The sequence below is a fragment of the Petromyzon marinus genome, unplaced genomic scaffold (assembly GCF_048934315.1).
Source record: "Petromyzon marinus isolate PM22_M1 ecotype Great Lakes invasive population unplaced genomic scaffold, UKy_Petmar_22M1.pri1.0 PM_G_Scaffold_33, whole genome shotgun sequence".
Taxonomy (NCBI): domain Eukaryota; kingdom Metazoa; phylum Chordata; class Hyperoartia; order Petromyzontiformes; family Petromyzontidae; genus Petromyzon; species Petromyzon marinus.
The window spans coordinates 1,669,057-1,683,251 of record NW_027422906.1 but is presented as its reverse complement, the minus strand read 5'-3'; the positions used below and the strand labels follow the sequence as shown (position 1 = coordinate 1,683,251).

The following is a 14,195-nucleotide window of genomic DNA, read 5'->3' as shown; positions in this document are numbered from 1 at the left end:
TCAGAAGCGACCTGCCCACAAATGGTAGGTAACGCAACGAAGTGGCTTATCGAAGGACCTGGAGGGGGGGGGGGATCCGCTCGACCCATGGGAAGAGAAAACCTCGCTGACTCCAAATATACAGCAGGTGTTGTCAGGGTTGGGATGAAACGCATGACCTTCGATATATACCAGGCGAGGTAGTTAACGTCTCACCACAGTGGCGCCCAAAACCCACAACCACGCACCTGCTCCGACCTGCATAGGTGCTCTCGACCGTAACAACGCTTGACCAAACGGGTACGTGGAGGTCTGTACCGGCGGCGGGCGTCTTTGTGCGCGCGCAATGCGCTTGCGCGGGACGGAGGGGCGCCCCGCCGACCGTCCCATTGCCCCTCGCGAGGAGGTCTTCGAACACATCGTCTTTCGCATCAGCGAGATCAAGGACTTGACCCCGTGCGAGTACATGCTGTCCGCTCTGCACCACGACGTGGCCATGGTGCAGGTGAGAGGTGCAGCCGCTCTTTACCATTAAACTCTTTATTTATTGTACCATGTGAGGCCCACCGAGCTACTTAACTCTCTTTTCAGAAGCGACCCGGCCACAAATGATTTGCTCAACGAAGCGGTTTATCGCGTGGACATTTCCAGCAGCCAAATACTCCAAATGCACGTCGGTTCTAAAACGTGGAGGTAGAAACTGGATGACCCAGAGAAATCCACGTGACCACGGGGGAGGACGTTGAAAACTCCAAAAATATGCAGGCGTCGGGGGTCTGGATCAAACCCCACGACCTATTGTACTCCAGGCGAGGTAGTTAACATCTTGCCACTGCAGCGGTGCCATGGTTTAGGGGAGCGGTGGCACAGTGGTTGATGCGCTGCACCACAAACCCGCCTACGACCCACCGGGGTTTGATTCCCACTTACGGCCAACGCCAGGTGACGATTATCTGAAACGGTCCCGGGCTTTTCCTCAGGTCTATCCAATGAGCACCTGGTGCGATGTATAAACATCGCCACTGGGGAGAAGGCGGTCGGGCGTGGTGCTGGCTTCCCCACCTCCTCCGTGTGCTTTGCCGGCCTCGTAGTTGCTCGCACTGCACTTGCCCCGAACGTCCGTTAAGCCTTTAAGGGACATCTTTGGCAACATGTTGACAAAATGTGGAAAAAAAAGTCAACGCTGATCGGCCGCATTTCGGGCAAATTTTCCCTTCACGGCACTGGAATCGAGGAAGCCAGAGATGGTGGAGAATACGAGGTTGGAGACTGCACTTCACACTCGGGGGGCTTGATGAAAGTTGCATTTGAGAGTTACAATAGTTAGCTAACAGTGGTAGCTGTGGATGGTTTTTACAGGTTGAGGAGGAGGAGATGGAAGAGGCTACCAAGATCCGAGCCTGGGTGCCAGCGTGCCAGTGGCTGAATTGCACAACCCTTGGCACCTGATTGGCTCTCGGGTGATGACATCGCAATTATCCCTCCTCCTAAGACCGAAACGGGAGAATCTCTCATGGTAGCCTGATGGCTTACAGAGGTTCTCTGTAAGCCATCTGGCTACCATGAGAGATTCGTTCATGAGGCTATCCACATATACAAACACAGAGACAATTTCAACCGAGAGGAAGGAATTCTGGCTTAGCAATCATTGGAAGGATTTGATAAACCATTCCGGGTCTTAATTGATTGTTCACGCTTACGGTGGCTTTCAGACCGCATCCATCATTTTCGTCTCCCCCCTCCTCTTTTCCGAACATAGATGGACTCGTCCATCTGAATAACTGCCAAATCGCTCTCCGTGGTGCTAACGTTAAAAAAAAACCCGCCACTTTTTAAAAAAAAATGTCTTGCTGTGGTTTTTACACCTGATGATGATTGCTTGTCTTGCAGTCGAAACGTCGTGAGAATTTTAAAGTTTTATATTTTTATTATTTTATTGTTTCCCTTCTACGTGGTGGTGACTTTACCGAAAGAACCAAGAAGGTGCATAAGAAGTTTGACATGCGTACGTCGTCCGTCGTGATTTGTTCTAATCGCTGCCTAACCCACCCTCACCCCCCGTCCAGTCCTCGCCGGGCACCCCGGGGGGGGCCGCCGCTCGCTGCCACACGTGCGGTATCGGAGCGGCGGCGAGCTGCCACTCCGCGCCGGGCACGCCGACCGGACCCCCCCGCGGTGCCACGGGCGGCCACCCGGGCCACGCGCGGCACGACGCCTGGGCCACAGCGGTCGGGCACCGTCCCTTCGTGCAGCCTGCGTACGGAGGAGCTGCGGGTACGGGAGGGGGGGGGTGCGGTGTGCGGTAAACATCGGCACTGCAGGGCTGCACCTTTGCCCTCTTAATGCCATGTGGTTTCCGTTGCCCAGTGGCCTTGCCTCGGGTCGTTTTCGCCTTTTGCTCGTTTAGAGGCAACTGCGTGATTTCAATGCGATCTTAATTGAACGCAGTTGAGTTGCAGCTATCTTCATGGAATTATTTCCGTAAGCGCATGCAGGAAAATAAAAGGCTCTGTGTATAACAGCTCGATGATGATGATAATGCGTAGTGCATGCGGACGAGCATTTTTGTTTTTACTTTGCGCTTGATGGTGATACCCAGTGATTGTATTTTAAATTGTCGCCTTTTCAAAATAACCCGTCATTTAAAGCGTTATTATTTGGTGCCCTGTCAATGAACTGCTCGGCGAAGGCCGCGCTGTCTTGTCATGCGGGGTGGGGTGGTTATTTCACCTGCCACGCTTCACTTGTGCGGTTGTGGTGAATGGGAAGGTGGGGAGCCAGCCACCGATTTGGATATAATTCGCTCGTGATGTGGCTGAGAATCGAGTTATTTTTTGCGTTGTTGGGTTCGTAGTTGTGCGAGAGCCACTCTTCTACCACGAGATAATACAAATGTGGTGCTAAATGGGTTTTGTTGTTTGCAATAACGGCGTTTATCAAGAAAGCCGCTTTATTCAACGATCATTTGTGGTAAAGTGGCTTCTGAAAAAGTGCAAATATAGCTCGGTGTCTTGCCTGATAAAAAATAAAAACGTTTTAAAATTACCCCTCTTCCACAACTTAACCCAATTAAGATTTGCACCAACAAAATTTAATTGCGGCTTCAAGGTCCTGCACGATGCATTTCTCCATGGCGATGATGAACGAAGACTTTCTTTTTTAAAATCTGTGGTTTTGTGAGAAACGAGGTTGCCAGAGGCAACTTGCTATATTGATCTCAACGAGGTGCTATCGTGGTGCTGAGGTTGTGGCCACCCTGTTCACTGGCTGGGTATTGAGAGAAGAGAGGATTTCTGATCGGATCTCCACCTGCATCTTTTACCAAACACCTGATGCCCGATTTTGTAATGTCCAATGAGACGTCGTACGGAAATATGATTGTTTTTTGGGGTTTTTTTCAACATTCTGGTTTGCCAAAACCACATAAATTGGTGTGGTGCTCCAGGTGACAAATTTGATTTGTTGGGTGGCAGATGGTGTAGCAGAACATTGGGCATTGTAGAGCAGTACCCCAATTTACATTGGTGATGCGTTCCTGAAATGTGCGACGTAAATTTAAGCAATTTTTTCCCAAAATACCGTACATCAATGTATTTTGTTATCGAAAGCACAGTACATGTCGTCATGCGCGTGACACCACAGGGTAGTTTACAGGGTAGGTGAAGCAAGAGGCGATGGGGATACGAGAAAGGATCGATGCTGTCACCGACGTAAATTGTGTTAGCGGTGTTCATAATAAAGCGACGACGTGAAAGGGGTGTGAGTTGTAAATTGATATTACTGTGTTACCCCACGATCGTCTCGCCCAGTGGTTCTTAACCCAGGGGTGCACGCACCCCTTGGGGGTTGCAAGATCCCCTTTCTGGGGATTTCTTTCGAAGGTATATCATCGAAATACAGATTGGGCGCGGGCGCGCGGGCCGAGTGCAACCGCTTTGTTTCATCAAACCCCTTACGTCTGTTGACGTTGCACGTTGTTTGTGAACGATTGGGAACCAAAGGGGTTGCAAGGCTGCGGCAAAGGTTACAACAGCCACCGACTTTAACGGAAGCGTCGTGAATCCTCGTGCCGCCCGTGTTGGTGCAGCCGAGGCCTCCCTCTGCAGGCGGGAGGACGAGTTGTGAAGTCTGCCGTGGCTTGTGGACAAGAGCCCCGGTGACCCTCGTTCCACCGTCTCGTTTATTAATGTTAACACCCCCCCAATGTAATGCTGCCCGACCCATAAAAGTTGCGCGCAAACGCCCCTAACGACAAACGTGTGCTAATATTTTTATATTTTAAACCCGTGCGAAATCATCATTTTTGACAAAATATATGAATGGTGGTGCTATGGCAATTCTAGATTTAAAGCTTTCGTGACTGCTAGGATCCATACTCTTTGGTTCTATTGGGTAAAGTCACGTAGGTAAAAAATAAAATAACAAAAATCACGACGTTTCGGCCACAACACAAGCGGCCTTCCTCAGGTGAAGGGACGAGACTGTCTGGAGGACAGCGCTGTCTTCCAGACAGTCTCGTCCCTTCACCTGAGGAAGGCCGCTTGTGTTGTGGCCGAAACCTCGTGATTTTTGTTATTTTATTTTTTACCTACGTGGCTATGGCAATTGGTTGCATCAAGAGCAAATGAAAGCGGAGTTTCCTTTTCGAAAATGTTGGAGACGCAAACGGGGTGGTCGGCAAACGCTGCGCTTGGCCGCTGAGTGATCTGTGCGGTTTTGACGGCCTCGCTCGAAGCGACGTAAAAATGGCACGCTCGGATACGCTGGGATTTGTGTGCGGTGAGCCCCTCTGCCTGGTGACAACACAAACGTGTGACCTGCAGTCGTGAGGAACGATAGGGGGGGAGGGGTGGTGGTGGTAATTATGATGATGACACTGACACCACGATGGGTGATGGAGGGCTATGGCACTTGTGTCTTGCCCACACAGCTGTTGTAGAACGCCCCCCCCCGCCCCATAATACCAACAGCCGCCTTTCGCCACTAAGTGACGGTGACGTCACCACGGCGCCCGTGCCAGATGAAGTGTCGCCGGTCGTTGCCGGGAGGCACCGGGAGGGTCCCACGTGGCCCCCCCCCGACGGGTTGACGAACCGAGACGACCGGTGGGTGCGCGCCGGCTGTGCCCATCGCCCACAGGTGCGGCAGCGCCCACGGCCGGCGCGGCCGCTGCGCGTGTCAACGCCGCGCCGCAGCAGCCGGCGAGGAAGAGCGGCACGGTGGAGCGGGGGGTGCAGACGGCGCCCCGGCGGCGGCGGCGGTGGCGGAGGGCCCCCGTGAAGCAGATTGCAGGTACGGCTACGGGTGGTGTGGGTGGTGTTCGCCCTCCCCACCCGCCACCCCCCCATGCCGTCATTCATCTTTTCATAAAATTTGTAAGTTCGTTTTGAAGCAACGTGTCCCAATTTACAGTCGGCGTCTCGTACCGACGGAGACTAATTAATGCGTTTGCGTATTGAAGGCTCGCCGTGCACAGCTTCTGTGGACGCATTCGTCGTGGGGCTTTGTAAATCGCGGTGGGAAGGCAAAAACCCCTTGCCGCTTTTATCACTGACGTTGCCTCAAAGGCGACGCGGTGCATTAGCCTGGACTATGGCAATGGCTTTTTGAACATGTGCAGAGGGCGGAGAGAATAACAGATTCTTGGCCGCTGGTGCCGACCTGAATACCGGGCAGCCGGTGCGCTATTTTTTTATGGTCGTGAATATTTACCCAGGAAACCTGGGTCGAAAGTAAGAGACTCACATTTGTCCATGAGGGTACAGCAAAAGTTTTTTTTTCTTTGCAGCAGGGTGTACTCATTGATGCATTATTCCAATGGAGAAAGTTTGCAGGAAATGTTTCACATTTGGGGAGAACATGCAAACTTCCAAGTATACAGCAGGGGGTCGGGATAGAACCCACGAGCTCTTGCGTACCAGGCTAGGTAGTTAACATCTCACCACCGCCACCACCGCGGCGTTGGTGGATCACAAACCGAGCTGCCGTTTATTTTTCTCTCCCCGCAGGCTCGAGCCGCCATGGGCGCCCCCAGAAGGCACAGGCCCTGAACCTGGGCGATGAGTTTCAGGCGGAGTTTGACTTTGAGAGCAGCAACGCGCAGCTGGACCGCGAGGAGCTGGACAAGGAGTTCCAGGACAACAAGGCCAAGCAAGGAGAAGGTGGTGGACCTTTTTTTTTAAAAGGAGCACTTTGAGGGACCCGGTTTCACACCACCACCACCACTCCTGTGGGATGTCTCCTTTTAGAATCAGAATATTTATTTGTCCACTGGGGGATTTCGATGCGCTACAAAGGTTTTTTTGTCCACAGATGTTCAGTAGGGGCGGGTCAGAATGTAACAACATACAATACAAAAACACGATGGGAGTGCACAGTCTATAGGTCAAGTGAACAAATCGCTTGAAAAAATAAAAATCAACTAATCTTGTCTTACCAGGTAAAGATCACTGAGCTATTCGCTTTTTCAGATGCAACCTGGGCACAAATGATAGCTCAATGAAGTAGCTTATGTGGACATTTATATTAGGCCCTTTTTTTCATACGAGTTAGAGTAATCGTGAGGAATGATAACTTGAGAAACTCTCCGCATGTGACAGCCTTTAGTAAGCTTGGCTGTCACTGCACTTGTGGGTGAGGGCCTCGCATCACTCTGGTCAGGTGTGGGTTGCAGAAAGAGTGGAGCTTGGATAATGTAAAGCATGGATGTGCAGTGCAACAGCGGATTTGTCTTACACCGCCTCTCTTGTGCCAACAAATTATTAGGCGGCTGTGGGGGGGGGAGGGGCTACCTTGCCTCGTGGGTTTGACCCAAACCCTGACCATTGTATATTTGGAGTTTGCATGCGTCTCTCTCCCTGTGGTAGTGTGGATTTTTCTCTGGGTCGGTTGAACATGTAGGCTTTTGCGACCAATATCATCCATGATAGATTTTTTTTTGGGTTGGATCACGATCTAACCCAAAAAAACCTGTTTTCTCTGAGTCATCCGGTTTTCCCTCCACATTTTAGAATCAACGTGCAATTATTGGAGTTTACCTGCCAGAAATTTTCATGTAATAAGCCACTTCGTTGAGCTATCATTTGTGGCCAGGTCTCTTCTGAAAAAGAGCCATATAGCTTGATGGGCCTGAAATATAATGCAAAGTTTATGGTCGTATTGTTTTAGCCCTGACTCGCATTGGTGAATGGTTGTATTTTAACAAATGGTAAAAAAAAATTGGAGAATCCCCTGTACTAAATGTTGGTCCCTTTAGGACCATGATGCACTTTTGACAATTTTTGTTCACGAGGAGCAATCTCCACGAGCGTCCATCACGGTGGCCTGTTGCCACTGCTGCCACGGCGTCTTCTGTTGAAAAGTTTGGTTCAACAAATCTGTACCGTCGCCCCCCTCTAGTGGCTCACCTCAGCCATCGCCATGAGGGAGACGAAGGTGGCCGGGCATGGTGCTAGGCCCACCCATGCCTTCGTGTGCCGTGCCGGCCTCGGGGTGCCACTCACTAAGAGCACTTGCCCCGATAGTCTGAAGCGAAACGGGGTGGGGATCTTTGTCTTTAATTGTCCAGGCCATCCCTTAATTAGTTTCTGACATTGACGTCTCCCTTTGTGCTGCAGACATGCAGAGGGGTCCCAGCAGGAGCTCTGCCGTGTTTCCTGACAAATGCTTCTACGACAAAACAAGATGCTTCTTTGACAACATTTCCAAAGATGGCGGCAGGTAATGGCATTTCTGCCACTTGTGATTTTTAATTGGGTCTCCTTGCTCATCGCTGGGTTGATGGTCTCGGACGGGCAGTGGTGGCGGCACACCTTTATATACAGCGCCTGGAGGAGGCAACGGGTTGGTGGTTCACAATCTTCTGCCATGTGCACCGACTTGCCAGGAGGTAGCAGTACAGCATGTTGATTCATCTCCATCTGTACGGAGATGGGGTTGCTGTTCCCCCCCCATTCACTCTCCCACCTTTGCACGTGTGGGTTTTCTTTGGTTTCGTCCCTCGTGTAATAAAAACTCACAAATGGAGTTGGCCTAACCATCCTAATATAGGATGACAGATCTCGGGCAATTGTTGGTGCCGTTGCTGGCTGCCTTCTCACTCGTATGCGGTTGACTACGCCTCCTGAATATCTGGAAACTTTGGGGCGTTGCAAATGTGTGACGTTAACTTTAATTACTCTGCGCAGAAAATGCACGCCGCGTGAATTGCGGTGTTGCGCTTGATTCGGGAAAAAATCCTAGCTCGAAAATAAGAGGAAGAACCGTGTAATTATTTGACTGGGCACGAGGCGAACATTTCTCTAAAACGCAGGATGGTGTGGAACCGTGCAGGGAACCTCTAATGTAGGGTTTAGCGTTCACTCGAGCAATTCTGTAGTACCGTGATCTGTCGTCATCCACAGGCCACTCTTCAACATGGTGTGGGGTGAGCCACTGCTCGGAGCGTCAGACAGAGTCGTTGTCGCGTAACAACAAAACTATTCGTGGTGCAAATCTAGTGGCTGCTCTGATTTATAATACTGCGGGCGCATTAACCGTAGGGATGTACGCCTGCTGCTTGGCAGGGAACATTCAAAGAATCCCGTGACGTGTTTTACAAGTGGCAGGCATTTTTCGTGTGCCGGTGTAAAAACTGCGATATTTGCCAAAATGAAAATGAGTGACTTACTGTGGCCCTTCTGCCAGTAGTAGTGGCACGAGCAAGAAGTTGTAGCACTGCATCTTTATCTCCTCCCTCCACCTCCAATACCAACACGCGCCATTCACTGCTCGGTGAAGGTACACGTGGAATGTCGAAGGCTTGCTGACAGGAGGTCATGGGACAGACCCCAGGTGGCCATGGATAGACTGAGATGACTGGCAAGATGCACCAGCTGTGCTCACAACCCCCGCCACCCCCTTCCTTCCATCTTGTAAGGAACTGCCGCGTGACGTTGGCGGAGGAGCAGCGCTTGAACATGCAGACGTTCGGGGAGAACCTCCCGGCCGCGCGCAATCGCCGCTTCTGGCACAGTTGGGGCCACGCGTCCTGGCTCAACCGCCGGACCCTGTGGGGTGGGGACGGGCGGCCGGGCATGCCCAAAGCAGGGGTGCAGTCTCCTCTGCCGGCCAAGGTGCAGGCCTAGACAGATGATGAGGAGCACGTGCAGGTAAGGGCAGCTCCCGCTCCTGCACTCCCGTTAAGCTGCAAAACAAAAATATCGAGAATCTGCTCGTGCCTCCCTGAGGAAGTCACGTGACTTGTGTGGCCATCCCTGCTGAATCCCTTACCCTCTGCCCCCAAACCCCCCCCCTGTGAAAATACCCTGCTCCGTGGAGGATGATAGAGAGACCCTTTTAAGGTATTGTCTCTGATCCCATTTTTCCATTTGTCTCCTCTACCTCTTTCTATTCCTCTTCCCATTCATTACGTCCTTGACTCTACTCGCCTTCTCGTGGTTGTAGCCATGGGTACACTTCTAGATTTAAAGCTTTCGTGACTGCAAGGATCCACACTCTTTGGTTCTATTCGGTAAAGTCACGTAGGTAAAAAATAAAACAACAAAAATCACGACGTTTCGGCCACAACACAAGCGGCCTTCATCGGGTGAAGGGATCAGGCTGTCTCGAGGACAGCGCTGGAGTGAAACACAGCCACGCTCAGACCGCGACCTTTAAGCTGTGTGCGAGGAAACAAGGTGCCTTGACAAAGGAATTAGCATAAAAATTAGCATTTGATTGGCCGACTTAGCATAGAGGTGGTGTACGTGCGGGTGAACATGCCGTTTGGCGGGGGGGGGGGGGGAGTTTACCTATTGATGGTGTGAAAGGGGAATTTTTAAGAGCTGCGAAAGTTTGGGGTACCACTACTTGAAAAATATACTGTACCATTGAAAATTAGTTTAATGTTTAGTTCGATTTAGAACATCTTTCCAATGGTTGCTTAATTTGAAACCATCTTCTCGGTGAAGGGATCAGGCTGTCTCGAGGACAGCGCTGGAGTGACTTTACCGAATAGAACCAAAGAGTATGGGTACACTACCGCATTTGCTCACATAATATAATTTGCGTATTATATCGTGAACAACTTCTCAATCATCATTTATATAAAATCTTAAACATGACTAGATTTTTTTTATCGATCAATCGCATGCCAAATTTAATGCTTTTGTACGATCTGACCTGCTGGAGGGCTACATGTGTAGTGGCCTTATTGACGTCGGAGACTGTTTACTTGAGGCAACACGTATTTATTACAGACACTTCTGTTACAGTTGCGAGTCTTATACTTGAAGAGGTAACGGCCTCTTCACCCGTACTTTATAGAGGGAAACGTTCCCCGAGCTTTAGCCCACGCTAGCTCCCTGGTTCCCTCTATCCTGTTCCTCTCCCGGGAGGCTATCTGACCTGGCCCAGCTTCGGCGCAGGTCCCGATCACCAGCCACACGAGTCCGGCCCTCAGAGGGACATCGGCCCTCACGGCTCCGGTGTCGCACCCTGGCTTGCTTTGCCCGGCCCTCAGAAGGTCAGCGAATCAAAGGAGTTCCAGGGTCTGGCTAGTCAATCTTCGTTCTTCACTGGCTCTTCATCTTGCTTGAGTTGAACTGCCTCTCAGCTCCCCGGGTCCCACCTTTTATACTGTCTCTCACTGAGGGGCGGGGCTGGGAGTGATCACAGCATCCCCCACAGCCCCCCAGGGTGGTGACCGTAGCAGACATGTTTGTGGCCACCATTATACAACCGCGTGTCACCCTCCCGTAACACCTCTACACGTGACTGCAGTAATTCATATTCTTAGTTTTTTCGTGACTTTACCGAAAAAACTAAGAATATACCTCTACACGTGTTTGGAAGATCAAGAGATACAAGAATGGTTATGGCCAAGATTGGTACAGGTTTTCTTCAAGTGTCAGAATGTCCTCTTGACGATTCTATTTGGATGCCACGGTGGCTAGGAGATGTTAACTCACTTTGCCTGGTATGCAGCAGGAGGTCTGTGGTTCCATCCCAACCCCGACGCCTGCTGCATATTTGGAGTTTGCAAGTTCTCCCCGTGGTCATGTGGATTTTTCTCCGGGTCCTCTGTTTTTTTTTCCCTCCCACGTTTTTAAAAGCATGCGTTTTAGAGTATTTTGCTGCTATAAATGTCTACACGATAAGCCACTTCGTTGAGCTATCCATTTGTGGTGGCTGTCTCGGCCTCACTACGCTGCGTTGCATCACTGTCCGAGTAGTAAACCTTCAGAGCCAGGGTGACCATCCGACTCCAACGTATTTAACGAATAGAACGACATAAAACTCATGGGAAAACACAGCACAAAATAGAGCATCTGTTAATACTTGCAATATCAATATAATTAATTAACACTGCAGCATCATAACATTGTCTTGGACAACATGAATCTCAATCATAGGTCCTGGATGGACCAGGTACCTACATTAGCACTGAATAGCTCTACAACAAGAGAATAAGCTACTATGTTCAATAAGGTCACTTTGTGTAATCACCATACTGCAGCCCAAATGTACAGCGCTGCTGCACATAACACTGAACTGTAGACGAGATACATCTTCATCCTTGCTCTCAAGAATGCATTAAAGTTACATGGGCACAAGTCTGGCTCGACTTATCTAATTACAAACAACTATTCACAATAATGCAAGTGGCAGGCTTCGTTGTTAACCAGGCCTCCATATTTATCGTAACAATTTAGCAGCATTATAAAGGCATTTACAGCATTATAACGGCAATCCTAACATAACAGGAGTCCCAGTAATTATAAGAACACGAGGGGGTTTGGTGGCCAGCAGCACGCCCTGCCGCCTTTATCTCCCCAGTGGTGATGTTGACACCCAAGCAGTTACTCGTTTGGTGGCCGTGAGCGGGAATCGAACTCGGGTCGCCGGGTTCGTAGCGCAGCGTAGCGCTAACCACTACACTACAATGTGTTACGCTTCCACATGCGAGGGTCACGTGACAGATTTGACGCCACAGCTCACTTGCCGTGCAAAAAATATATGCATTATTGAGCTCCCCGCCCCCCCCCCCTAAAAAAAAAAGTGTATTTTTTATCATTTTTGCGTGGTGTACAGTCTGGTAAGTACCCACATGGCCAATTTCCAGTTGGTTGCAAGTCGGGAAGTACGCTAAACATTTTGAACAGGCACACATTCACAACTTTGCCTTTTATATATATGGCGATAAACGAACTTGCAGACAATGATTATTAAAGTCCCACAAGGAGCAGATGCACCCGTCTTCGCTGAGATGGTAATTGTGCCTCCATGTTGTACTCTTTGTAAGGACTGACACCCCTGCCTTGCCTCGTCGCTTCGAGACCCTTAACGCGTCACTTCCTGGTCACGTGACCAAACTCGGCACCATCATATCAGGAAGTTCTTCTGTAAACACAGCTCCATATCTGCCGTGGGGCAGAACAGTGGCCATGTCTCTCCTGAAAGAGCGCTCCATAGCTCCGTGGGCCGTACCTGGTAAAATACAAATGTAGAGTAGTTTCTTTCAAATGGAGTTGGTTGGCAACGCTCTCGTGCCCAATTTTAGAGATTGACGAAGGGCATTGGATAGCTTGGAGAGACACCTTGTCACCAAATCTTGGCCTAAATTGGGACCACGCAAACCAAATTCTCCAAATGAGAATGGAGCCCTTTGTGGGGTCGACGACAATCTGTTGGTTTTCCTTCTTGATGTCGACAATGCTTGCCTTTGTTGTTGCAGGTTGCAGAGAACCACACTTCCTCCCAGAGTGCACATATATTGGGGGTTTGCTTGATTTAAAAACACATTTGTTTGGTCTGAAGAAACGTTACGTAGAGGGGTAGTCCGAGGACTGTATGTGGGTTTTGTTAATTGATATGCGATTCTTTTAATGTCTATGGTGTGTAAATAAGATACACACCTCGTTTTGTTGAACACTTTACACATTTATAATTGTAAGTATAGTTTTTAACCTTAGTCTAATGGGTGAGGTAAAACATTTCTGTAAAGTCGGACTTAACTTTAAAGCTTTAATTGTCTCCTAAAATTGGTTATTTTGTGCGACCGGTCTTAAGCTGTAATAACCATGGACATGACAATTTAATTGAGTTGTGTTTGTATTTCACAAGGCAGCATTAAATGTTGCGGAATTTATATCGGTGCATTCGCTGTGGTGAAATGGCCGGCAAATAATTAAGTTGGCCAACTGTAGCTTTACAACATTGCTTCGTTGAATTTTTACTGCATTGCTTTAGATTCCTGTAAACTTTGGCTGTAATGTAGTACAAAGCATGGCTTTAACAGGATCGGGGATGGGGGGGAGGTTTGCTGTATTTGAAAAAAAGTAAAGTGCATTTCAATAAATTGAGACATCTGTTCCAGCTTGAGGGCCGATTTTGAAAAATGAATCTGTGCTTGGTATGTTAAGCAGCATGGTGTGGCAGCCCAGCCCCAGCCTGCCAAGATGCCACCTCGGCCAGCTGGGCAATCTAGGCGAGGCCGGGGGCTCTGCACGAGATTAGGCCTCACCACGGTACTCTGAGTAAGAAGTTAACTGCAATAGAGTCGGTATATACTAGTGTTGAGTTGGTAGATACTGCTGCAGAGTAGATGCTACTTTAGAGTAATTAAATACTGTTATAGAGTAAGCGGACACTGCTATAGTCAGCTGATAATACTATAGTCAATAGATATGACTATCGATTCCATAGATACTGTGGTGCCACAGCAACGGAGCAACTCCGCCGGCGCCACCATCCCCTCGCACCCCTCCACACGAACGTACGCACACTCCCACTTAACACACACACACACACGCACCCACGTAGGGTCTCGAAGGGGGGTGCCTGGCCCACGGGCTTTCATCCGAAGGGCCCCTAGCAGGGATGTCCCCCAGTTTCCCGTTGCCAGGAGATTGGCCGACCCCCCTCCCCCCCCCCCCCAGGCCGGATTACACGGCGGCCCCCCCTAAAATCAGCTTTAAAAAGTCGCAGGGGTGCATAGAGTTTTACAGGCTGGCCGCAATGAAGCGCACGCAACACGGGAGATGGGGCCTCGAGGGCAGAACACTCTGCTGGCGCGGGGTTGGGAGGACCGGGTGGGGAGGACCGGGTGGGGAGGAGGGGGTTGTGAGGAGGGGTGCGTAGACAATGGGTCAAGGCGCAATGGAAAGTCACGCTCCAGGTAAGGGCGGGGACATCGGTTTAAAATCGATAGGTAGGCGCTCGATTGGTCTGCGCAG

General features: G+C 50.0%; 1 protein-coding gene across 1 annotated transcript; it reads left to right on the top strand.

The window, feature by feature from the left end:
* Window positions 1-300: 300 nt before the first annotated feature.
* On the top strand, window positions 301-13,335 carry LOC142915649 (protein LSM14 homolog B-like). The gene is made up of 7 exons (XM_076061374.1): window positions 301-484; window positions 2,046-2,253; window positions 5,119-5,271; window positions 5,988-6,140; window positions 7,596-7,698; window positions 8,897-9,128; window positions 12,695-13,335. The coding sequence occupies exons 1-6, from the start codon at window positions 326-328 to the stop codon at window positions 9,102-9,104; spliced, it is 984 nt and encodes a 327-aa protein (XP_075917489.1). The 5' UTR covers window positions 301-325; the 3' UTR covers window positions 9,105-9,128; window positions 12,695-13,335.
* Window positions 13,336-14,195: the final 860 nt, after the last annotated feature.

Bases quoted from the DNA above. Each gene is read 5' to 3' on its own strand.
- LOC142915649 (XM_076061374.1), top strand. From the start codon at position 326: ATGCGCTTGCGCGGGACGGAGGGGCGCCCCGCCGACCGTCCCATTGCC. The intron at 2,254-5,118 runs GTACGGGAGGGG...CATCGCCCACAG, and splicing joins TGCGTACGGAGGAGCTGCGG to GTGCGGCAGCGCCCACGGCC. The intron at 7,699-8,896 runs GTAATGGCATTT...CCATCTTGTAAG, and splicing joins ATTTCCAAAGATGGCGGCAG to GAACTGCCGCGTGACGTTGG.